The 26,886-nt window shown below is 47.3% G+C and overlaps 1 protein-coding gene across 1 annotated transcript in view; it reads left to right on the top strand.

Annotated features, from left to right (window-relative positions):
- LOC134359584 (dynein axonemal heavy chain 3-like) overlaps window positions 1–22,252 on the top strand; it is a 542,314-nt gene extending 520,062 nt beyond the window's left edge. Inside the window, exons 70-74 of the mRNA XM_063073083.1 lie at window positions 3,277–3,369; window positions 4,268–4,441; window positions 6,432–6,542; window positions 7,878–7,938; window positions 21,783–22,252. Coding sequence (XP_062929153.1) covers window positions 3,277–3,369; window positions 4,268–4,441; window positions 6,432–6,542; window positions 7,878–7,938; window positions 21,783–21,928 — 585 coding nt within the window. The 3' untranslated portion in view covers window positions 21,929–22,252. The remainder of the gene's footprint in view (window positions 1–3,276; window positions 3,370–4,267; window positions 4,442–6,431; window positions 6,543–7,877; window positions 7,939–21,782) is intronic.
- Window positions 22,253–26,886: the final 4,634 nt, after the last annotated feature.

Genomic DNA, 26,886 nt, shown 5'->3' with positions numbered 1-26,886 from the left:
GGGAAAGCAGGGCCCCATCCCATTTCAGTAAGTCTTGTGAGGGATGTGGGGGTCAAGACCACTAAGGGCAGCTTACCTGAGGCCCCCACTTCAGCCTCGCACACACACTCACGGTACCTGGGTGCTCACTGGCAGGGGCTGGGACAGGGGCAGGGGTCATGAGTCAGGACAGGGTCTGGGCTTGGGCAGGGGCAGGGGCTGTGGTCATGTTTCAGCAGACAGGGGTCAGGGAGCTGAAGCATGGGTTTGTGGTTGGGTCAGGGGGTTAGGGCAGGATCCGGGGTGAAGGGACTGGAGAACAGGTCAGAGTCAGAGGCTGGGGTCAAGGGGCAAAGGGCAGAGTGGGAGGCCCTGTATTTTGAGATGTCCTGCACTGTTCTGTCTCTGGTCACGAAGTCAGGCTGAGCTTCCCCCTTATTCCCTGTACGTTTCACCGCAGGTGGATGGGAAAGGCAGATCCAAGGGATGATCCCAGGAAATCTGATCCAAAGATGAGGTTACCACCTTCACTCCCACTGACTCCCTATTCTAAAACCTTGTCTGATTACTGACCCTAGAACGCAATACACATGGGACTCGAAGCCCAGGGACCCCGGGGATTCTGACCAATGTATTGCTGGGTTTCAGTCACCTGGGGTGGGGACACCAGGCTCTGCAGGTGCTGAAACCCGGAGCAACACAAAACCACTGGGGATGTTGGTGAGTCAAGCAGGGTTTGTGTGGGGGGAGCAGGGCTGAATGGACTGGTAATGTTTCGTGGGGAAGAGGTAGGGCAGGAGAAGGGAGGAGAGGTGAGGACGGACAGAGAGGTGTGGAGCAGAGGTGAGACTGGACAGGGAAGTGTGGAGGGCAGAGTAACCAGGAGGTGAGTCTGAGAAATGGAATGGGGATGGTAGGCTGCTGGGTGTAGGAAAGGACAACGACGGCAGTGGATTACTTGGAATTGGAAAATTCGGTGTTTATACTGGAGCTGTACATACTCAAGAAGAACCTGAGGATTTGTCTGTGCAGATTGGAGAAGGAACAGCACATTTTTGCAGTCAGTGGCTTTCCAGCAGTCCGGCTGGTGAACTGGGAGAATTAGTTCTGGAAGGGTTATGGGCACTGGGACTGGATGGTCAAGAGATGCTGGTTTGTGGGTGGGTAGGCAAGAATATGTCCCTTCCTGCACCAATGTGCTGTTCAGTGTCAGTCTCAGCCTCCTGTAGTGTCTGGACTGGAGATCCCATCCTGAGGCTGACAATCATTTCCAGGCAGGGTCATAGTGTGGTGTGGCAGAGGAACTCCAAGACCACAGGGCATAATGCGACAGTGTGGGGAATACGGTGACCACTGGGGAGAATGGGACCATGTAGGGAATACAGTAACCACTGGGATTAATGGGACAGTGTGTGGAATACAGTAACCACAGGAGAGAATGGGATGGTGTGGGGAATACAGTGAGCACTGTGGAGAATGGGACAGTCTGGGGGATACAGTGAGCACTGGGGAGAATGGGACAGTGTGTGGAATACAGTAACCACAGGGGAGAATGGGATGGTGTGGGGAATACAGTGAGCACTGTGGAGAATGGGACAGTCTGGGGGATACAGTGAGCACTGGGGAGAATGGGATGGTGTGGGGAATACAGTAACCACAGGGGAAAATAGGATGGTGTGGGGAATACAGTGACCACAGGGGAGAATGGGATGGTGTGGGGAATACAGTGAGCACTGGGGAGAATGGGACGGTCTGGGGGATACAGTGACCACGGGGGGTAATGGGACATGGTGTGGAATACAGTGACCACAGGGGGTAATGGGATAGTGTGGAGAATACAGTGACCACAGGGGAGAATGGGACAGTTTGTGAAGAATATAGTGACCACAGGGGGTAATGGGACAGTTTGTGGAGAATATAGTGACCACAGGGGGTAATGGGACAGTTTGTGGAGAATACAGTGACCACAGGGGGTAATGGGATAGTGTGGGGAATACAGTGACCACAGGGGAGAATGGGACAGTGTGGAGAATACAGTGACCACTGGGGGTAATGGGATAGTGTGGGGAATACAGTGACCACAGGGGAGAATGGGACAGTGTGGAGAATACAGTGACCACTGGGGGTAATGGGATAGTGTGGGGAATACAGTGACCACAGGGGAGAATGGGACAGTGTGGAGAATACAGTGACCACAGGGGGTAATGGGATAGTGTGGAGAATACAGTGACCACAGGGGAGAATGGGACAGTTTGTGGAGAATACAGTGACCACAGGGGGTAATGGGATAGTGTGGAGAATACAGTGACCACAGGGGAGAATGGGACAGTGTGGAGAATACAGTGACCACAGGGGAGAATGGGACAGTGTGGGGAATACAGTGACCACAGGGGAGAATGGGACAGTGTGCAGAATACAGTGACCACAGGGGAGAATGGGACAGTCTGGGAGATACAGTGACCACAGGGGGTAATGGGATAGTGTGGAGAATACAGTGACCACAGGGGAGAATGGGACAGTGTGGAGAATACAGTGACCACAGGGGAGAATGGGACAGTGTGGGGAATACAGTGACCACAGGGGAGAATGGGACAGTCTGGGAGATACAGTGACCACAGGGGGTAATGGGATAGTGTAGAGAATACAGTGACCACAGGGGGTAATGGGACAGTTTGTGGAGAATATAGTGACCACAGGGGAGAATGGGACAGTTTGTGAAGAATATAGTGACCACAGGGGAGAATGGGACAGTTTGTGAAGAATACAGTGACCACAGGGGGTAATGGGATAGTGTGGAGAATACAGTGACCACAGGGGGTAATGGGATAGTGTGAAGAATATAGTGACCACAGGGGAGAATGGGACCGAATGGAGAATACAGTGACCACAGGGGGTAATGGGATAGTGTGGGGAATACAGTGACCACAGGGGAGAATGGGACCGAATGGAGAATACAGTGACCACAGGGGGTAATGGGATAGTGTGAAGAATATAGTGACCACAGGGGAGAATGGGACAGTATGCAGAATACAGTGACCACTGGGGTTAATGGGACAATATGGTGAATCAATGACCACTGGGTAATGGGACATTGTGGGGAATACAGTGACAACTGGGGGTAATGGGACAGTGTGTGGAATACAGTGACCACTGGGGTTAATGGGACAGTATGGATAATTAATGACCACTGGGTAATGGGACATTGTGGGGAAAACAGTGACTACTGGAGAACACAGGCAGCACCAAGGACATGAGATTTTCCCCTCTGCCTGAGTTTTCTCCACTGTTCTATCCTAGGTCCCCTCCATGTGGATGGCCAAGTCCTACCCATCACTGAAGCCTTTGGGGAGTTACGTCACTGATCTTCTGTCCAGGCTTCAGTTCTTTCAGGTGCAGATTTCCACTGTAATCGGACCACTCTGTTCTGCTTCCCACCAATTTCTCACCCCAGCAGAGGCGAGCTACCAACATCCTGGCAGCAAACCACTCCACCCCTCCTGTGCTCCCGTAAACCTTTCTCAGCAGTGCTGGCCCATTGACTCTCAGGGGCCTACCAACCTCCCACCCCCCACCCTTCCTACAGAGAGGTAAGGAGGTGCACTACACCTCCACACAATGTCTGTGGAAAGGTTGACATCCCCCACCGCCTGCACTGATTTCTCCCCCCACATGCAGTATTCCCCACCTGTCTACAATCCTGCTTCCTGTCTTCTCACCTCCTTTCTTCTCCCCCCAGACCCCCATGGTCACATCTTCCCCAATCCACTTGTCTTCGACTGAGCAGTGAAGCCCATCACCTCCCTCCTGCTTCCCCTCACCCTGCAGGAGCCCAACGTCTGCTTTGTACATATGGTTCAGTGTTGAAGGGGTGAGAGGCAGTCAGAGGGGCTTGGTTTGGGGGTGCCATCTTGTATGGTGCTCCTAAAGATTAGTGAGTTAAACTATAATGTGATCAGCAGGGCTTTAACAGGGCATTTCTGTCATTTACAGGCCCCACTCATCCTCCCTGCTAAACTCGCGACATGATGTTGGGGGCTGAGACTTCAAACATCTCCACTGATGTTTTTGTCATCGAGCACTGTGGCTCAGAAACAGACCTTTCAGCCCATCCGATCTGTGCTGGACTGTTATTCTGCCTAGTCCCACTGATCTGCACGTAGCTGTCCATACCCCTCCCATCCACGTTTGGGCATGTGCTGAAATTTGTCTGGCAGTGGGTGACCAGTGCCACGGGAATGCACGTTTGCAGTCTGTGAAGGTCCTTCTCCTCTGATGTGTTGTGTTTCAGGATTGGATTACTGAGGGAATGCCGGCCGTGTTCTGGATCTCTGGCTTTTACTTCACTCAGAGCTTCCTGACAGGAACACTGCAGAACTACTCACGCAAGTACCAGATCCCAGTCCATCACCTGAGCTTCCAGTTCACAGTCACGGAGCAGGATCAGCGCATGTCAGCTCCACCAGTAAGCAACCTTCCCAAACCACGTCCTCCGCCGGCTCCCTGGAGTTCGCCACCCACTCTCGCCCCACCGATTGAACCATTGGCAGCTTATTGTAATTTAGTCATTTTCATATCGTGCTGATGCAAACAACAGATTCCCTGACAAATCCGTGATAACGACCCCAATTGGGATTTATTCATTCACTCTTCCTGGCCGGAAAGATTTCCATCTGGTAAGGTGTCTGTGACTGCACCACCGTCTTCCGGCAGGTCTCCAGAGCTGTGTCCATGAGTCCTCTCTTCTTCTCGAGTACTTGCTGCTTCCTCACCTTTCTTCCGCCGGACTCCCTGCCGATCTAAACTAATCCCATCACCCTGTGCCTGGTCTGTATTCCACTTTCCTCCATGTGCTCTCTAAATACCTGTCAAACATTGCCAGCATGTCTACATCCACCACTGTTCCGGGCACCGTTTAATTCCCGTGTAAGCAAAAAACTTGCTTCATAGAGATCCTTTAAACTTCCCCCCACTGGTCTTAAACCCATACCTTCCAATACTTCCCAGTGGCCACCAATTTCAATTCGACTTCCCATTCCCATTCCAACATGTCTCCTCTACTGCTGCGAAGAGGCCACGTTCAGGTTGGAGGAGCAACACCTTGTTTTCCGTCTGGGTCGCCTCCAACCTAATGACTTGAACTTCCAGTGATGGCCCCCGCTCTCCTTCACCATTCACCATTCCCATTTTCCTTTCCCACCTTACCTGCCTATCATCTCCCTCTGGTGCTCCTCCCCCTTTCCTCTCTTCCATAGCCTTCTGTCCTCTCCTATCAGATTCCCCCATCTCCAACTCTTTATCTCCCTCACCAATCAATTTCCCGGCTCTTTACTTCACCCCTCCCTCTCTCCCAGTTTCACCTATCACCTATTACCTTGTACCTCTTCCTCTCCTCCCCCCACTTTCTTACTCTGATTTCTAATCTTTTTTTTTACAGTCCTGATGAAGGGTCTCGGTGCAAAATGTTGGCTGTACTCTTCTCCATAGATGCTGCCTGGCCTGCTGAGTTCCTCCAGCATTTTGTGTGTGTTGCTTTGATTTCCAGCATCTGCAGATTTTCTCTTGTTTGACCTTCTATTATTTGCCATTTGACTGTCTACCCTATCAATGCCTCTCATAATTTTATAAACTTCTATCTGGTCTCCCCTCAGCCTTGTCAATCCAGAGGAAACATCCAAAGTCTGTCAAACCTCTTCTCATATCCATGCTCTCTACTCCAGGCAGCATCCTCGAAAGCCTCTCCAAAGTTTCTTGATCCTCCTTTCTTGGGGAGACCAGAATTAGATGCAGTACTCCAGATGAGGTTTAACCTGAACTCTATATGGGTGTTTCATAACTTCCTGACTCTTGACCTCAATGCCTTGACTAAGAAAGGTGAGTATGCTCTTCGAGGAAGCTCTGGACTTGAACCCCAAGATCCCTCTGTACATCAACTGTTAAAGGCCCTGCCATTGACAGTGCTCTGTCCCTTTACATTTGATCCCCAAAATGAGGGTGCTGAGATAACATCTCGTCTCTTTATAAAGTGCATGAGCGCTTTTGTATCTGTCTGAAGGCCGAGGAGGACTGGACACAACTGCTGGTTATCACCCTGGCAGGGCTCCCTGATCCTGGCAGTGACACTGTGACTCCACTGGCACTTGCTGAGACCCCCATGACCTCAGCAATGTTCCCTGACCCCGGCAGTGACCCCATGACCCCAGTGGTGCTCTCCAACCCTGGCAGGGCCCCTGCCACACTGGCAATGCTTGCTGTATGAAGGTCAGCTGCAATTCCAAAGCTGACCTTTGAACCCAGACCGTCCAGCTGAGGACAGCCACACTACTGATTACCCATGAATGCCGTCGCCCCCCTCCTGTGGACTGAAAGCCTAATTTCCACTCATGAAAGCATCTAACTGGGGCTTAATCTGAAAGAAACCTGTCTGCTACTTACGAATTTGTCCTAAATTTCAGGTGGACGGGGTCTACATTAATGGCCTTTACGTGGATGGAGCCCGGTGGAACTTTCAGCAACGTGTGATTGGGGAATCCCTTCCCAAGGTTCTCTACGACAGCCTGCCTATCGTATCCTGACCTGAGCCACAGACTGCAGCCCCAGGATTCACCTCAGTCTGGGCCACGTTATCACCTGTCCCTGCTGGGGTTATCACCCGTCCCTGCTGGCGGGGGGTGGCCGGGGTTATCACCCATCCCTGCTGGGGGCGGGGGGGGGGGATGCAGGGTTATCACCCATCCCTGCTGGGGGGTGGCCATGGTGACTTGATTACCTACGGTGACAAAGGCACCCACCATGAGAGGTAGTTTCCAAACTGCCAGTCCTGTGATGTTGATGGATCGAGAGTCTGTGTTGTGATGGGACAGGATAGGTGAGGTGAGATGGGCCAAAGTGAGAGCTCAGAGCCTTGATCCACCTCCCAGCTATGAATGCAAATTGATTTGTTATTGTCACATGTTCCAGTTAAAAACTTGTCTTGCTGTTCATAACAGATCAATCCCTTACTCAGTGTATTGAGGTAGAACAATAACAGAATACAGAATAAAGTGTAACAGCTACAGAGAAACTGCAGCACAGGTAAGTAATAAGGTGACAGTCATAACAAGGTAGATTGTGAGGTCAAGAACCCATCTTAGTATCCTAGGGAACTAAGTAACGCACCACAGTTCTAAGTCCTTTTGCCTGGAGTACTTGTTTTCTGGCTTTTGCATCTTCTACCCATTGGAGAAGAGAGAATGTCGAGGTGGGGCAGTCTCTGATGATGCTGGCTGCTTTACTGAGCAGCAAGAAGTGTAGACAGAGTCCGTGAAGGGGAGGCTGGCTTCCACAATGTGCTGAGCTGTGTCCGTAACTTTCTGAAGTTGCTTGTGGTCAGGTGACATTATGAATCCATGGTGCATCGATTAAAAACTGGTATGGGTCAACGGGGACTTGCCAAATTTCTTCCGCCTCCTGAGGAAGTAGAGGCATTGGTAAGCTTTCCTGGCCACAGCGTCATCTTCTGCTACATGTTGTGGAGCAGGGGTAAAGACTGCCCCCCCCCCGATCATACCCAGCCACTAGGGGATGCCCCTGTCCAGCCTGGGGATTGGAGGTTCCTACCCAATTCCTCCACAGCACAAGGGTCACCAGGGGCAGGGGAGGGCGGCTCACCTGTGCAGACTGGTCAACTGGACCAGTATCTGCGTCTGGGTGGCAACTGGGAGCGGCAAGAGTGGGGTTGCTAATGGACAATGGGCTGTCCCGTAAAGAAGGGATGGACAGCAGGTTATATGTGATACTCTGGGCGAAGGAATGGATCCAACAAGCCCTGGAAGTGGAGTCCTGAAAAGTCTGGAATACCCACAGAGTGAGATGCTTTCAAACTCCTCCCTACCGTTCACACCCTTAACCGGTTCCTTCAGATTTGGTTCAAACCAGGCAAAAAGTTATCATTCAAGGAGCAATCTATCTACGAATGTCCAGGTGAGCTGTTGTCAATCCCTGAGCATTATCCAACACAGCACAACTTTACACGGTGCTAACACTGTTAATGTTTTTAATCTCAGCAAGGTGGGTTTGTGTCCAGAGGCTTCAACCACAGGAAGGGGACGGGGTGTTGAAATCCTGTATAGTGGATCTAAGCAAGGAGGAGGAGGAAAATGTATGCATTGGTTCTGCTCAGTGATGAGGTTTACAGGGGCAGGGATACACAGGTGACTGTTTACAGAGACCCCAGTAAGGCAGAGCTGCAAGCAGTGGGATTAAGTGAAGGGGTTAACCACTTAGAGATAGTTGAGAACAGGGAAGGAGAAGTTTAAAATCTCAACCTTACCAGATGTGCATAGTACACGTGACAGCAGATACTAGAACCTAGAGCAACACACATTTAGCTGGAAGAACTCAGCAGGTCTGCCAACATCTGTGGGAGGGGAAGGAATTGTCAGCATTCCAGGGTGGAGAGGGAACCAAGCTGGTGTAGAGAGGATGAAGGGAGGGGTGACACAAGCTGGTGTAGAGAGGATGAAGGGAGGGGTGACACAAGCTGGTGTAGAGAGGATGAAGGGAGGGGTGACACATGAAACTGCAGGTGCTGGAAATGCACAGAAGACAGAGTCATAGAGAAGTACAGCACAAAAACAAGCCCTTCAGCCATCTAGTCCATGTTGAACCATTTAAACTGCCTGCTGCCATAGACCTACACTGGGACCTTAGCCCTCCATATCCCTATCATCCATGTACCTATCCAAGCTTCTGTTAAACATTGAAATCGAGCTCACATGCACCACTTGTGCTGGCAGCTCATTCCACACTCTCACAGCCCTCTGAGTGAAGAAGTTTCCCCTCAAGTTTCCTTAAACTTCTCACCTTAACCCATGACTTCTAGTTGTAGTCCCACCGAACCGCACTGGGAAAAGCCTGCTTACATTTACCCTATCTATACCTCTCATAATTTTGTATGCCTCTATCAAATTTCCTCTCAATCTTCTGTGTTCCAAGGAATACAGTCCTAACCTATTCAATCTTTCCTTATGACTTGGGTCCTCCAGACCCAGCGACATCCTTGTTAATTTTCTCTGTTCTCTTTTAATCTTATTTACATCTTTCCTGTATGTAGGTAACCAAAACTGGACACAGTACCCCAAATCAGGCCTCACTAACATCTTATACAACTTCAACATAACATCTCATCTCCTGTACTCAATACGTTGATTTATGAAAGGCAATGTCCAAAAGTTTTCTTTAAGACCCTATCCACCTGTGATGCCACTTTCAATGAATTATGAACCTGTATTCCCTTTGTTCTACCACATTCCTCAGTGCCCTACTGTCCACTGTGTCAGATCTCCCTGGTTGGTCCTACCAAACTGCAACACCTTGCATTTGTCTGCATTAAATTCCATCTGCCATTTTTCCAACTGGTCCAGATCCTGCTACAAGCTCTCGCTGTCCACTACACCCCCAATCTTGGTGTCATCCACAAATCTTCTGATCCAGTTAACCATATTATCATCCAGTTCATTGATATAGATGACAAACAACAATGGACCCAGCACTGATCTCTGTGACACAGCACTTGTTACAGGCCTCCAGTCAGAGAGGGAACTATCTACTATCACCCTCCTACAAAGTCGGTGTCTAATCCAATTTACTACCTCATCTTGAATGCTGAGTGACTGATCCTTCCTGACCAGCCTCCCATGCAGGACCTTGTCAAATACCTTGCTAAAGTCAATGTAGACAACATCCACTGACTTGCTATCATCAACTTTCCTGGTAACTTCCACGAAAAACTATAAGATGGGTTAGACACAACCTACCATGCACAAAGCCATGTTGACTATCCCTAATCAATCCATGACTACCCAAATACTCATAGAATTGGTCCCTTAGAATACCTTCCAATAACTTTCCCACCACTAATGTCAGACTCAGTGACCTATAATTTCCTGAACTACTTCTAGAATCTTCTTAAACAGTGGAACAACATTGGCTATCCTCCAATCCTCCGGTACCTCACCCATCACTAATGATGATTTGTGTATCTCTGCTAGATATGGATATATTTATGTATCTCTGCACTTGCCTCACACAGGGTCTGAGGGAACACCTTGGCTGGGCCAGGGGATTTATCCACCTTAATTTGCCTTGACAGCAAACACCTTCTCTCCTGTAATCTGTATCGGGTCCATGAAGTTGATGCTGCTTTGCCTCACTTGTACAGGCTCTGTGTCTGTCTCCTGAGAAAGTAGAGATCTTTTAAAAATCCACTGAAGGTCTCCCCCATCTCTTTGGGCTCCAGGCATGGATTGCCATTCTGATCTTCCAGAGGACCAATTCTGGCAGAGTGAGAGAGGGCCAAGCCCTCTTGATGATAGGTGGACTGAGGAGGATGGAGGATAATGGTGGAAGGGGAGGTGAAGGGGGAGACAGAGGTTTGAGGGTGAGAAGTTGCGCTTTTCCTGTCTGCTTCCACACACCACTGGTAACCTACAGTTGTCAATTAGCCCACTGCCCCCACTTTTTGGGAGGCGGCATGAAAACTGGGGGAAAGTCATGCAGTCAGAGACAGGACGTACAAACTCCATACAGCAGTGAGGTGGCAGCTCCACCCGGACACCAAGTGTTTGCACTCTCCAACCCTTGCCCTTCTCCAGCATCCAGCCTGCAACAGCTGCCCCTGTTTTAAGAGGGAGAGGTACTGAGGGCCAGAACGCAGTCACCGGCACAGCACACTCTCACCATTTGACCGGACTCCCAGTACCAATTGTCGAGGTGGATGGCTAATGTATGATGTGCTCGCCTCTGCAGAGGTCACAGTGAACAAGAGCTCTCCTGCACAGGAAACCTTTGCACCTTTCAGTGCATTTCCTAAATGCAGCACAGAGAGCCCCCTGGTGCACTGTCCCTCTGAAAGGTCAACTGACCTCCTGTTCCATAACAGGACTAGTCCATCCTCTGCTTCTAACCCATTGGCCTGTGCCAACAGAAAAAATTACCCTATGCCAAGTCATTCCATTCTCCTTAAAAACCTTCATAGAATCTGATCTGTTACTCTCCCAGACAACACATTCACAGCAGCTTCTCCTTACTGATTATCTGAACTCTGAAAACTCACACTCATTCCTGAATCACATTTTATTTAATTGTGCTCAAGGAAAACAGCCTGGCCCCTGTCTGAAATTTGAACAAAGAAATGCTATATTTATACAGAATTGACTAGTGGATACAGGTGTTGACAAATTGATAATCTTGTGTATGTTTAAATACCTTATTTGAATAATCAATCCTCATTCAGAGTAAAAATGTTAATAGTCAATAGAAACTACAAGCTAATAACTGATGATCTTTGGAAGTTTGTAAAGTACTTGTCCCCTAGTTGGTGTGTGCCTTGTACCTTCACTTAACTCGTTGCCTCAGTGTGCCAAATGGCTCCAGACCCCTGCTGTGCAAAAGGAAGCGATCTTTTTTGCCTGGGTAGACTGTACATGATATGTAAACTATCCTGGACTGCCTTGCTGCATTTTTCACAGGCTCACTGTGAGATTATTCTTTTACCTTCCTCTGGATTTCCCCGTATCCATTGTCCCCTGATTCAATGTCAGAAGGAGTGGGATCTCGAGGTGGCCACCCATTACAATTCTACTTCCCATTCCCATTCTGATGTGTCAGTCCTTGGCCTCCTCTACTGCCACGATGAAGCCACAGGTTGGAGGAACAACACCTTGTATTCCGTTTGGATAGTCTCCAACCTGATATCATGAACATTAATCTCTCGAGCTTCCAGTAATTGCCCCCATTCCTCCTCTTCCTTCACCATTCCCCATTCCCATTTCCCCCTCTCACCTTATTTCCTTACCTGTCTATCACCTCCCTCTGATGCTCCTCCCCTACCCTGGCCTTCTGTCCTCTCCCATCAGATTCCCCCTTCTCCAGTCCTTTATCTCTTTCACCAATTGACTTCCCAGCTCTTTACTTCACCCCTCCCCAACTCCTATTTTCACCTATCACCTACTACCTTGTACTTCCTCCTCTCCTCCCCCCATCTTCTTACTCTGACTTCAAAACTCTTTTTTTCTAGTCCTGAAGAAGGAACTCAGCCTAAAACATCGATTGTTTACTCTTTTCCACAGACGCTGCCTGTCCTGCTGAGTTCCTCCTCATTTTGTGTGTGATGCTCGGATTTCCAGCATCTGCAGAATTTCTCTAGTTTTGCTTGTTTATTGTTAACTTTTACATCATAAATTTCAAAGGTACCCAGTCCTGTTTGACTTCCATTATCAGATTTTTCATCAACAGCACGCAGATTAGTGCTCTTCTTGAAACTGCAACTTGACTTTTTTGCTTTTCTCTTCCCTTTGCAGTCCATTTACTTCTGTCTGCCTAACATGTTCTTTGTATGTGTCCAATTTTGTTGCATCTTAAGATCATAAACTATAGGGCAGAATTAGGTCATTTGGCCCATCGAGTCTGCTCTGCCATTTCATCATCACTGACCCATCTTCCCCCTCAGCCCCAATCTCCTGCCTTCTCCCCATATCCCTTCATGCTTTGACCAAGCAGGAATCTATAACTTCTGACTTAAATATTCATAAATACTTGCATATTCATAAAGACAGCTGCATGTGTAAAAGAATTTCACAAATTTACTACTATCTCGCTAAAGAAATCTTTCTCATCTCCATTCTAAAAGGATTTTGCTCGAGATTGAGGCTGTGTCCCCTGGTCTTAAACTCTCCAACCATGGTAAATATCCTCTCCACATCCAGTCTATTGAGATCTTTCAACATTGGATAGGTTTCAATAGATCACCCCCGAATTCTTCTGAATTCTAGTGAATACAGGCCCAGGACTAACAAGTACTCTTCATATGACAAGCTAATCAATCCTGGAATCATTTTCATGAACTTCCTTTGAACCCTCTTCAGTTTCAGCACATCCTTTCTAAGATAAGGGGTCCAAAACTGCTCACAATACTCCAGGTGAGGCCACACCAGTGCTTTATGAAGTCTCAACATTACATCCTTGATTTTATATTCTAGTCCTCATGAAATGAATGCGAACATTGCATTTGCCTTCCTCACCACAGATTCAACCTGCAAATTAACCTTTAGGGAATCCTGCATAAGGACTCCCAAGTCCCTTTGTGCCTCAAATTTTTAAATTTTCTCTCCATTTAGACAATTGTCTATCTTTTCATTTCTTCCGCCAAAGTACATGACCGTACAATTCCCAACATCATGTTCCATCTGCCATTTTTTTCCCATTCTCCTAATCTGTCTAATTCTTTCTATAGCCTCTCTCTTTCCTCAAAACTACCTGCCCCTCCAACTATCATCGTATCAACAGCAAACTTTGCAACAAAACCATTGATTCCATCATCCAAGTAATTGATATATGAGGTAAAAAGAATTGGTCCCAACACAGACCCCTGTGGAGCACTAGTCTCTGTCAGCCAGTCAGAATAGGCTCCCTTTATTCCCACTTGTTGCTTCCTGACAATCAGCCACTGCTTCATCCATGCTAGAATCTTTCCTGTAATATAACAAGCTCATAGCTTGTTAAGCAGCCTCATGTGTGGCAACTTGTCAAAGGCCTTCTGACAATCCAAGTACACAACATCCACCGATTCTCCTTTGTTGATGCTGCTTGTTATTTCTTCAAAGAATTTTTGTCAGGCAAGATTTTCTCTTGAGAAAACCATGCTGACTATTTTATCATGTCCCTCCAAGTACCCTGAAACCAGATCTTTAACAATCAATTCCATCATCTTCCCAACCACAGGGGTCAGACTAACTGGTCTATAATTTCCATTCTTTTGCCTCTGTCAAATCTTGAAGAATGAAGTGACATTTGCAATTTTCCAGTCCTCTGGAACTATTCCAGAATGTAGTGACACTTGATTACTAATGCCTCCACAATCTCTTCAGCCACCTCTTTCAGAACTCTGGGGTGTACACCATCTGGTCCAGGTGATTTACCTACCTTTACATCTTTCAGTTTCCCAAGAACTTTCTCCCTAGGAATGGCAACTTCACACACTTCTGACCCCTGACACTCTGGAACTTCCACCACACTGCTAATGTCTTCCACAGTGAAGAATGATGCAAAATACTTATTGAGTTCATCCACCATTTCCTTGTCCCCCATCACTCCCACCCCAGTATCGTTTTCCAGCGGTTCGATATCCACTCTCTCCTCTCATTTACCCTTGATGTATCTGAAGAAACTTTTGGTATCCTCTTTAACATTATTGGCTAACTTACCTTCGTGTTCCATCTTTTCCTTCTTAATGACTTTTTAGGGCCTCTGTTGGTTTTTAAAAGCTTCCTCATCCACTAACTTCCTGCTAATTTTTTGAATTGAATTGACTTTATTTCTTACAACCTTAACATACCCAAGGAGTAAAATATTTACGTTATATCTCTGTCTAAATGTGCAATGTGCAATCATTGTAATTTATAATTTTATAATAAGTAGAACAGTAAATGTAACACAGAAATACTCTCAAATCAGTCTGATGGCGGGGTGGAAGAAGCTGTCCTGGAGACTGCTGGTCCTGGCTTTTATGCTGCGGTACCATTTCCTAGATGGTAGCAGCTGGAACAGTTTGTGGTTGGGGTGACTTAGGTTCCCAATGATCATTTGGGTCCTTTTTACACACCTGTTGCTGTAAATGTCCTGAATAGTGAGAAGTTCACATCTACAGATACACTGGGCTGTCTGCACCACTCTCTGCAGAGTCCTGCGATTACGGGAGGTACAGTTCCCATACCAGGCAGTGATGCAGCCAGTCAGGATGCCCTCAGTTGTGCCCCTATAGAAATTTCTTAGAATCTGGGGGCCCATACCAAACTTCTGAGGTGAAAGCAGTGCTGCTGTGCCTTTTTCACCACACAGCTAGTGTGTACAGACCATATGAGGTCCTCAGTGATGTGGATGCTGAGGAACTTAAAGCTGTTCACCCTCTCAGCCCCAGATCCATTGACGTCAATAAGGGTTAGCCTGTCTCCATTCCTCATGTAATCCACAACTAGCTCCTTTGTTTTTGTGACATTGAGGGAGACGTTGGTTTCTTGACACCACTGTGTCAGAGAGATGACTTCTTCCTTGTAGGCCATCTCATTATTGTTTGGGATTAGGCCAATCAATGTAGTGTCATCGGCAAATTTAACTAGCAGATTAGAGCTGTGGGCGGCGATACAGTCATGGGTATACAGAGAGTAAAGGAAGGGACTATTATATGCTTTATATCGCAGTATTATATGCCCTTCCTTTGGCTTTTATGTTGACTTTGGCTTCCCTTGTCAGCCACAGTTATGTTATCTTGCCTTTAGATCCTCTGCCTTTCAATTTGTTTCCAGAAATTCCAGCCATTGCTGCACTGTTGTCATCCCTGCCATGTTCTTTTCCAATCAATTTGGCCAACTCCTCTCTCATGCCTCTGCAATCCCCTTTACTCCACTGTAATACTGATACATCTGACTTTAGCTTCTCCTTCTCAAATTTCAGGGTGAAATCGATCATATTACGATCACTTCCCTACCCCACAAGGGTTCTTTTACCTTAAGCTCTCTGATCAATTCTGGTTCATTGCACATCACCTAATCCAGAATAACTGATCCTCTAGTGGGCTGAACCACAAGCTGCTCTAAAAAGTCAACTCGTAGGCACTCTAGAAGTTACCCCTCTTGGAATCCAGCACCAACCTGATTTTCCCAATCTACCTGCATATTGAAATCCCCCTTGACTATTGTAACATTCCCTTTTTGGCATGCATTTTCTATCTCCCATTGTAACTTGTAGGCCACATCCTTACTACTGTTTGGGGGTCTGAATACAACTCCCATCAGGGTCTTTTTACCCTTGCAGTTCCTTAGCTCTATCCACAATGATTCAATACCTTCCAACCCTAAGTCATCTCTTTCTAATGATTTGATTAATTTTTTTACCAACAGACCAATGCCACCCCTCTGCCTTCCTGCCTGTCCTTTCGATACAATGTGTATCCTTGGACATTGAGCTCCCAGCTATGCTGTGTACATACATTTATTGATGCTTCTGGACACATCTTCAGTGATGTTCCTGGAATCATCGGGTGTTTCGGGTCTTTCAACATCATACAACCTCCTCCAGGTGACCCAGCCGGGGCTGATCAGACCCCAGCTTGTGTCCAGATGGCTAGCTACTTATGACTCCATGGCTCCCCTCCTTTGAGCCACAGCCATCTTGAGACCCTCTCTGCCGCATCGGTGGTACTGAAGATGGCTCTCCTCTTCCTCTCTCCCTCGATGCCCAAAATGCTGAAGGCTGTAACTAAAGAACGGGCTATGAATCCCCTACAACCAACCTCCACTGGGAGACACCTCGCTCTCCATCCAGCCTGCTGACAGTTGCTGACCAGTCCTGCGTACTTGGAGAGTTTCCTTTCAAAGGCCTCCTCCAAGCTATCTTCCCATGGGACTGTCAGCTCCAGCAGCACCACTTGCTTAGTCGACTCAGACACTAGGACAATGTCTGGTCGCAGGGTGGTGGCTGCGATATGGTTGGGAAACTTCAGCTGCCCTTCGAGGTCCACCAACAATAATCTTCTTTCAGCCATGATTCAGTGATAAATATCATACATGACAATCTGTAACTGTGCTGCAAGTTCATCAACTTTATTCCATACACTACACACATTCAAATATAACACCTTCAGTCCTGTATTCATCGCCTTTTTTGATTTTGTCTGCCTTTTACATTGCATCTCATCTTGTTAACTGCAAATTTGCCCTATCAGCAGCCTTTCCTTACTAGGATCCTCACTACACACTGTCTCTGTAAACCAACCTCCCTCATCTTCAGCACCATCTCTCCAGTTCCCATCCCCCTGCCAAATTAGTTTAAACTCTCCCAAACAACTCCAGCCAACCCCCCCCCCCCCCCACAAGGATATTGGACCCTCTTGGGTTCAGTTAAGCCTGTCCCTTTTCTACAGGTTGTACCTTCCCCAGAAGAGATCCCAATGATCCATAAATCTGAAACCCTGCCCCCTCCATCAGTTCCTCACCCACACATTCACCTGCCAAATCATTCTATTCTCGCCCTCACTGGCACATGGCACAGCCAGCAATCCAGAGATTACTGTCATGGAGCTCCTTTTTCTCAGCTCCCTAAAATCTCTCTTCAGGACCTCCCCACCTTGTCTACCTTTGTCATTGATGCCAATATGTACCAAGACTTCTGGCAGTTCACCCTCACCCTTGAGAATGCCGTGGAACCAATCCGAGAACTCCCTGATCCTAGCACCAGGGAGGCAACGTACCACCCAGGTGTCTCTATCAAGCCTATAGAATCTTGGCTCTGTTCCTCTGACTAGGAAACTCCTGTCACCACTGCAGTCCTCTTCACCTCTCTGCCCTTCTGAGCCACAGCTCCAGACTCAGTGTCAGGGATCCAGTCACTGTGGTTCCACCCTGGCAGGTCGTCCCCCTCAACAGTATACTTATTATACTGTATACTTATTACAGAGGGGAATGGCCACTGACTGTTCATTCCCCCCCATTTTCCTGACAGTCACCCAGTTACCTGTCTCCTGCAGACTAGGGGTTGCTCTATCACCTCCTCATTCTCCCATATGAGTCGAAGGTCATCGAGCTGCAGTTACATTTCCTTAATACGTTCTCTCAGAAGCTGCGGCTCAGTGCACCTAGTACGGATGTGTTTATCCGAGAGACTTGAGGTCTCCCAGACTTCCCATGGTGACTTTCCACACACAGTACAGAACACTGTCCCTGGGTAATCCTCACTACACTATGCTTCCCTAGCAGATAGGGAATGAACAAAAAGAGGAAGTCACCAGATACTTTACCTCGCCCAGGCCTGGCAAGCCAGAGCCAATCTACAGATCGGCACACTCAAAAGAATGGGTGCTCCAAGCAAGCCACTTGCGTTATTCTTATTCACCCTTTCTAGTGAATCCCTCTTTATTCATTGGTCACCACAAAACTCAGAGAAACTGCCGCAAAGCTCTGCCTTTTAATTTTTGATCGCAGACCAAATTGAAAAGGTAGCTCTTTTTACACACGCTCCCTCCTTGTTGATTGTTTCACTTTTAAATCTGCATTTGTTTAGTGTATGTGAGCCCCTGCCACAACGGTAACACAATTTGTTCAGCCTGGCAGATTTCTGTTTAGACGATGCAATTTTATTTATGCTCACTTACATTCCTGACTGCAGCTCAATTGTGTCTCTGTGGTTTCTATTGAAACAGCAATTTCAACTGCTCCTTTAAATGTAAGCTGTGCTTCAATTTGGAGCTATTTTTGAATGCTTTCTTTAAGATTCAACAAACTAAACAATCACTTAGTGTATCGTTAAGAACATTACTAAACTGACAATGCTCAGACAATTTCTTTAATTCAGCCTCATAAACTAAAATAGACTCCCCTTCCTTTTGATTCCATTTATGAAACCTAATGTGTTCTGCAATCAACAGTGATTTGGATCTAAATGTTCCTTCATTACTTTGACAATATCAGAAGGGCTTATTTCTGCTGGTTTGGTTGGAGCAGTTAATCTTCGAAGCAAACTGTGCCTTTAAACCCAGTATAATCAGTAACTTGCTTCTCATTGCTTATTTCATTTGCTTCCAAATATTGTTGAATTGGCTCAATATAAATGAGGCAATTACCCATTGTGTAATCAAACTCAATCTTTTTCTGATGTAGCCAGCCATTTCTGCTTTTATTTATGATTATTATCACCTGCTATTCAGTCTTTATGAATCCATCAATTCTTCCATTTCCCTATTTTTTTAAACTCCTTTGTCTCTGCACTTTGCTGGGCTGTGTTTTTTTTACTCGTCATTCTTCTTGCTGCTTTTTTTAAATTGGAACATCTCGTTGCTCTTCAACGAGTTGGTAATCGTCTTGGGTTCATTTTAAAAAGACCTCAGCACTACTGTTATGTTTTGTAACTTCAAAACCTTAAACTAATTCAAAGGAAGAGACGGGAGTTCTGGAATGCTGGTCTAACTTTATGTTCACTTTAAGAGAGGCGCACACACATCACATGGTAGTGTGATGACGTATGCAATTCACATATTTATACAAATAACTCATAATTATTTAAGGAACAAAAGGATTAATCAAATATGTCAAGTCAACCCAAGTTTATTGTCATTTAACTATGGTTAGTATCTATCTGTCTCGAAGGGCAATGGGTGAAAATGATCGCCATCACAAGCCTGGGCAGAAGCAATAGAGATTCTGAGATGCCCAGTCATCAAGATCCCCCTCTTGGCCTCACCAATGTAGTCCAAAGGAAAGCTTATGAAGCTGCAGGAGCAGCGGGAAGGACGTTCAATAACGTCCAGCCACCTTAGGGGCTCCACTCCAGATTTGCTGTCTGGGTTTACTCCCATAGCCTTCGTCTCCCCCAAGGCTGCCCACAAGGCAGTGGGGCTATTTACCCCTAGCTGGCAATCTGGTTCACGAGCACCAAGTTGTGTCCACATGCCAGTGGGCCAGTGTGCTATGTGTGCAGGGCCAGACCTCCTCCCCATCCTCTGTAGTTCAGCCTGAGTCCGAAAGCTTCTGGTGTGTTACCAGCAAGGAGGCACTGCATGAGGCTTGCTGTTGGACAGGCTGTGTACTGGCAGGGAGAGACTTACCAGGTCAGAACTGTGTGTTATAGAACGCATTAGTCCTTAGTCCAGTCCCCGTACCCCTGTGTACTGGCAGGGAGAGACTTACCAGGTCAGAACTGTGTGTTATAGAACGCATTAGTCCTTAGTCCAGTCCCCGTACCCCTGTGTACTGGCAGGGAGAGACTTACCAGGTCAGAACTGTGTGTTATAGAACGCATTAGTCCTTAGTCCAGTCCCCGTACCCCTGTGTACTGGCAGGGAGAGACTTACCAGGTCAGAACTGTGTGTTATAGAACGCATTAGTCCTTAGTCCAGTCCCCGTACCCCTGTGTACTGGCAGGGAGAGACTTACCAGGTCAGAACTGTGTGTTATAGAACGCATTAGTCCTTAGTCCAGTCCCCGTACCCCTGTGTACTGGCAGGGAGAGACTTACCAGGTCAGAACTGTGTGTTATAGAACGCATTAGTCCTTAGTCCAGTCCCCATACCCCTGTGTACTGGCAGGGAGAGACTTACCAGGTCAGAACTGTGTGTTATAGAACGCATTAGTCCTTAGTCCAGTCCCCATACCCCTGTGTACTGGCAGGGAGAGACTTACCAGGTCAGAACTGTGTGTTATAGAACGCATTAGTCCTTAGTCCAGTCCCCATACCCCTGTGCCTCTCCTTCCAAACTATAAACAGCACAGCACTCCCACTTCCTGCCCCCCAGCAATATTTGTGCCAGCCCATCCTTGCCCTTTCAGTCATGTTGTAATCTCTGAACATGCCTTCTGAAGCTCTATCTACATACCCGACACTCTCTGACCCACTGCTGAATTTTTTCAGAGAACTATATCATGTTAGACAAGCAAAGTATGGCATCCTCATATTTTTCCAAGAAGAGTCACGGAGTTTACAACCCAGGAACAGGACTTTGGCTCACATACCACCTAGCTCAGGGACAGGTCCGATCCCACTGTTAGAAGATTCTCGAACGGACCTCTTACAATCACAGTGAACTCTTGACCTCGCATTGCGTTTGCACCTTATTGTCGGCCCGCTCTGCACTTTCTCTGTAACTGCTACACTTCATTCTGCATTCTGTTGTTGCTCTTTCTTCTGTACTACCTCAAAGTGCTGACATTTTGAAATGATATGTCTGAACAACGCTGCTCACTGTAGCTCAATAAGAGCAGTCCCACATCCACTCCAACCCTTTTCCCACCCGCAGTAATCCCACCTATGCCAGTGCCTGGCCAAAAGCTCTTAAATGTAGTGACTATTCAATTCTGCCACCACATCAGACTGATTTCCAGATACCAACCACCCTCTGTTAAAAAAATGATTACACTCAAATTCCCTTTAAAACTCCTTCTTCTCATCTGATACGTCTGCCCTCTTGTTTTTGATACCCCTACCATGGGAAAAAGATTTGACTATCTACGCCTCTCAATGTTAGACACATCTAACAGGTCATCCCTCAGACTCCTTTGCTCCAGGCAAAACAAGCCCAGTTTATCCATTTGCACACGCCCCCCCCCCCCAATAGCTTAAGGCCTCCAATCCAGGCAACATCCTGGTGAATCTCCTCTGCACACTCTCTAGCTCAACCAGTCATTCTGCCCAGCAACTCAAATGACTCTTTGCCAAACCGAAACTAGCCCTGCAGCCTCCATCTCTGACCCTAGCCCAGTATTAATCACCCACTCCACTCTCCAGCCCTGCCCTGCTCTCACCTTGTAACCCAGACTAACCAACCTTCCCAATCTTTCCCGTGTATCATTTCTTACTGTTTCAAATATTTATTCAACTTCCCAGCAAGGTGTTTAGGAGGCACAGCAGTGTAGCAGTTAGCATAACACTATTTCTGCTCCAGTGACCTGGGTTCAGTTCTGCTGCTGTTTGTATGTTCTTCCCATGACCGTGTGGGTTTCCTCCAGGTGCTCCAATTACCTCCCACATCCAAAAGATGTGTAGTTTAGTAGGTTAATTGGTTGCATGTGTGCAATTGGATGGTGTGGCCTTGCTGTGCCAGCCACTGTGCCGTATCTCCCCAAATCCAAACCTAAACCACTCCATATTTACAGAAGAAAAACACCCGAGCATTTATAGTGTATTGTTGATGTCAGCAGCCGAGACTGTTCTGTGCGTTAGTTAATGTTGCTGTGTTGTTGGGATGGGAGCCACTCTGACATTCTGGATTCTTTGCTGCACAGTTTACAAGACCAGCATTCGGCGAGGGACGCTCTCGACCACCGGTCACTCCACCAATTACATTCTGACAATCAGCCTGCCCTCTGACCAGCCTCAGAACCACTGGATCAATAGGGGAGTTGCCTGCTTGTGTCAGCTCGATTACTGAGCACGTGGAGACTCCGGCTGGGGCCCGTATGGACACCTGCTCCATGTGGCTTGTCATTCAGGAGAGAGACAGCCTCCTGCTGCTGTGGGACCAGGAATCTGCACTCTCGTCCACAGCTACTGACTACTGATATACTCACTGTGCACGCTTTCAATGTAGTTTGCCTTACTGCTGATCTATTGTCGATTGATCAGACCTGTGTGAGGAACAGACTGAGATGGTCTGATTGAATCCTTCATCCTTTCCTTTACTGAGTTCACTCTGTGCCTGGTATGCTACTAACTCTGTGTGTACATCTACCAATGTTCACTCTCTTCAGCCTGATTAAAGGGAATCAATTCAGCTGATTACAAACAGGTGGCAATGCAAATTCATTGTAAGGTCTTTTCTCCGCACTGGTGTCAGGTTCTGTGTAGGGAGACATCAGGCAGGACAAACAGTAACAAGTTGTCAGGACCCCATATCATTCCTGTTCTCAACAGAACCTCTGAAGGGAGCTGTCTGTCATTAAGTAAGGAGATGTAAGGAGGGGATTTTAGAGCTGAGATGCTAGAGTACTGAAACTTGCCATCAGAGGGCGCTAGGCAGAGGTACAGCTTGAGCAGTGTGGAGATTTCGCAGCATTGAAGGGGCTTGAGAGGACGGAGAAAGTTTAAAAATCAACATGAAAGCTGACCAGGAGGTGACCTAGGTAAGAGGAGACTCCTCTGGGGCTGGCCATTTGTGTGGTGGGCCAAAGATCTGGATGATGGCAAGTTCAAGCAGAATGCAAGGTGGAAGTTCACCAGGTGTTCACTGGGGGCATGGTGAGAGGTGAGAGGTGAGAGGTGAGAGGTGAGATCTCCGTAGCAGTGGAGCCGAGTCCGGACTGGAAGATGGTGATGATGCTACTGTTGATATGCAGGGTAGATCACAGCTCTGGTATAGGGCTCGTTATGCACCTTCTTGGGCAGTCTGAAAAACTGGTCAGGAAGGGGTAGAATTTATGGCCCTGGGCAGCACTTAGCTGGGGGGTGGGGGGGGGGACTTGGATGTGGCTGGGTCTATGGTGGTGCTAAGGAGGTGGAGTGGTCTTAGTGTGCATGTGAGAACCAGTCCCTTGCTTCAGGCTGAGAGGTGTGAAATGGGAGGGGTCAGATCCACATCCTTGGGGGGATGCAGGAGTTGGTAACATAGAAACATTGAAGGCAGAGTGGTACAGGTGAATAAGTGTTGAACCATTTCAGTGTGGGCTCAGTCTGCTGGAGACAGGGGAGGGGGTGATGTCTGTCAGATTGAAAACCAGCTGAGCACCATGAAGTTGCCATGGTTATCATCAGCTGGAGATTACTTTTAGAATATTACAGAACAGAACAGGCCCTTTGGCCCACACTGTTGTGTTGACCTTTTAACCTACTCCACAATCAACCTGACCTTTCCTTCCCACACAGCCCATCACCCTCCATTTTTACAAACATAGAAACATAGAAAATAGGTGCAGGAGTAGGCCATTCGGCCCTTCGAGCCTGCACCACCATTCAGTACAATCATGGCTGATCATCCAACTCAGAACCTTGTACCTGCCTTCTCTCCATACCCCCTGATCCCTTTAGCCACAAGGGCCTTATCTAACTCCCTCTTAAATATAGCCAATGAACTGGCCTCAACTGTTTCCTGTGACAGAGAATTCCACAGATTCACCACTCTCTGTGTGAAGAAGTTTTTCCTCATCTCAGTCCTAAAAGGCTTCCCCTTTATCCTCAAATTGTGACCCCTCGTTCTGGGCTTCCCCAACATCGGGAACAATCTTCCTGCATCTAGCCTGTCCAATCCCTTTAGAATTTTATACATTTCAATAAGATCCCCCCTCAATCTTCTAAATTCCAGAGAGTATAAGCCCAGCCGATCCAGTCTTTCATCATATGAAAGTCCTGCCATCCCAGGAATCAATCTGGTGAACCTTCCTTGTACTCCCTCTATGGCAAGGATGTCTTTCCTCAGATTAGGGGACCAAAACTGCACACAATACACCAGGTGTGGTCTCACCAAGGCCTTGTACAACTGCAGTAGTACTTCCCTGCTCCTGTACTCGAATCCTCTTGCTATGAATGCCAGCATACCATTCGCCTTTTTCACCGCCTGCTGTACCTGCAAGCCCACTTTCAATGACTGGTGTATAATGACACCCAGGTCTCGTTGCACTTCCCCTTTTCCTAATTGGCCACCATTCAGATAATAATTTGTTTTCCTGTTCTTGCCACCAAAGTGGATAACCTCACATTTATCCACATTAATTTGCATCTGCCATGAATTTGCCCACTCACCTAACCTATCCAAGTCACCCTGCATCCTCTTAGCATCCTCCTCACAGTTAACACTGCCACCCAGCTTGTGTCATCCGCAAACTTGGAGATGCTGCATTTAATTCCCTCGTCTAAGTCATTAATATATATTGTAAACAACTGGGGTCCCAGCACTGAGCCTTGCGGTACCCCACTAGTCACCGCCTGCCATTCTGAAAAGGTCCCGTTTATTCCCACTCTTTGCTTCCTGTCTGCCAACCAATTCTCTATCCACACCAATACCTTACCCCCAATACCATGTGCTTTAAGTTTGCACACTAATCTCCTGTGTGGGACCTTGTCAAAAGCCTTTTGAAAATCCAAATATACCACATCCACTGGTTCTCCCCTATCCACTCTACTAGTTACATCCTCAAAAAATTCTATGAGATTCGTCAGACATGATTTTCCTTTCACAAATCCATGCTGACTTTGTCCGATGATTTCACTGCTTTTCAAATGTGCTGTTATCACATCCTTGATAACTGACTCCAGCAGTTTCCCCACCACCATTGTCAGGCTTACCGGTCTATAGAAACATAGAAACATAGAAAATAGGTGCAGGAGTAGGCCATTCGGCCCTTCGAGCCTGCACCGCCATTTATTATGATCATGGCTGATCATCCAACTCAGAACCCTGCACCAGCCTTCCCTCCATACCCCCTGATCCCCGTAGCCACAAGGGTCATATCTAACTCCCTCTTAAATATAGCCAATGAACTGGCCTCAACTGTTTCCTGTGGCAGAGAATTCCACAGATTCACCACTCTCTGTGTGAAGAAGTTTTTCCTAATCTCAGTCCTAAAAGGCTTCCGCCTTATCCTCAAACTGTGACCCCTCGTTCTGGACTTCCCCAACATAGGGAACAATCCCCCTGCATCTAGCCTGTCCAATCCCTTTAGGATTTTATACGTTTCAATCAGATCCCCCCTCAATCTTCTAAATTCCAACGAGTACAAGCCTAGTTCATCCAGTCTTTCTTCATATGAAAGTCCTGCCATCCCAGGAATCAATCTGGTGAACCTTCTTTGTACTCCCTCTGTGGCAAGGATGTCTTTCCTCAGATTAGGGGACCAAAACTGCACACAATACTCCAGGTGTGGTCTCACCAAGGCCTTGTACAACTGCAGTAGTACAATTCCCCGGTTTCTCTCTCCCTCCTTTTTTAAAAAGCGGGGTTACATTAGCCACCCTCCAATCCTCAGGAACTAATCCAGAATCTAAAGAGTTTTGAAAAATTATCGCTAATGCATCCACTATTTCTTCTGCTACTTCCTTAAGCACTCTGGGATGCAGACCATCTGGCCCGGGGGATTTATCTGCCTTCAATCTCTTCAATTACAGCTAGGAGCTTCAGAGTTTGGAATTCAATTCCAGCATCCTCTGGAAGGAGTCTCTGTACATTCTGCCTGTGGAATGCATGTGTTCTCTCCAGGTGCTCTGGTTTCCTCCTACAGTCCAAAGACCTACAGGGTAGGTCATTGTAAATTGTCCCGTGATTAGGTTAGGGCTAAATAGGGGTTGTCATGAGTTGCTGATGTGGTGCAGCTCAAAGGGCAAGAAGGGTTTATGCCACACTGCATCTCTAAATAAAAGTACTAATGGACTCCAACGTCTTTACAACTATTGAAGTCTAGCTAAGTGGCCCATAATTTCCTTTCTTCTGCCTCCCTCACTTCCTAGAGTGTTGTGTGGCATTTGCAGTTTTCCTATCCTCCAGAAACATTCCATAATCTAGTAATTCTTGAAAGATCATTACTAATGCTTCCACAATCATTATCCCTGTACCTAAGAAAGCCAAGGTAACATGCCTGAACGATTGGCATCCTGTCACACTCACCTCAATTATAAGCAAATGCTTTGAGAGGCTGGTTAAGGACTACATCTGCAGCTTGCTACCACCCACACTGGACCCCCCCACAATTTGCCTACTGATGGTACCGGTCTACCGATGACACCACAGCCACACCACTACACACCATCGTCAATCACCTGGAGAAGAGGGATGCATACATTAGAATGCTGTTCCTGGACTACAGTTCAGCATTCAACACCATAATTCCCTCCAGACCTGACAGGAAGCCCCGCCTCGTGCAGCTGGATCCTAGATTTCCTATCAGATCACCAACACGTGGTAAGGATGGGCTCCCTCACATCTGCCCTTCTGACCCTCAAAACAAGTGCCCCCAGGGTTGTGTCCTAAGTCCCCTTCTCTACTCCCTTTACATCCACGACTGTGCTGCTACACGCAGCTCCAATCTGCCGATCAAATTTGCAGATGACACGACACTGGCCTAATTTCTAGCGGTAATGAGACAGCCTACAGAGGAGAGGTTGACACCCTGACACAGTGATGCCAAGATAACAACCCCAATGTCCAAAAAGAGCTGATTGAGGATTATAAGAGGAACAGACACAGACTCGACCCAATCAACATCAATGGGTCTACAGTTGAGAGGGTGAGTACTTCCAAGTTCCTCTGTATACACATCACCGATGATCTCACCTGGACTGTACACACTGGCTTTGTGGCAAAACAAAATCACAACAGCATCTCTTCCACCTCAGGTAACTGAAGAAGTTTGGCACAGGCCCCCAAATCCTCAAGACCTTCTACAGGGGCACAACTGAGAGCAT

This window comes from Mobula hypostoma, chromosome 20, assembly GCF_963921235.1.
Source record: "Mobula hypostoma chromosome 20, sMobHyp1.1, whole genome shotgun sequence".
Taxonomy (NCBI): domain Eukaryota; kingdom Metazoa; phylum Chordata; class Chondrichthyes; order Myliobatiformes; family Myliobatidae; genus Mobula; species Mobula hypostoma.
Note: the sequence above shows the minus strand (reverse complement) of the source record. Positions and strands in the feature narration are given on the sequence as shown.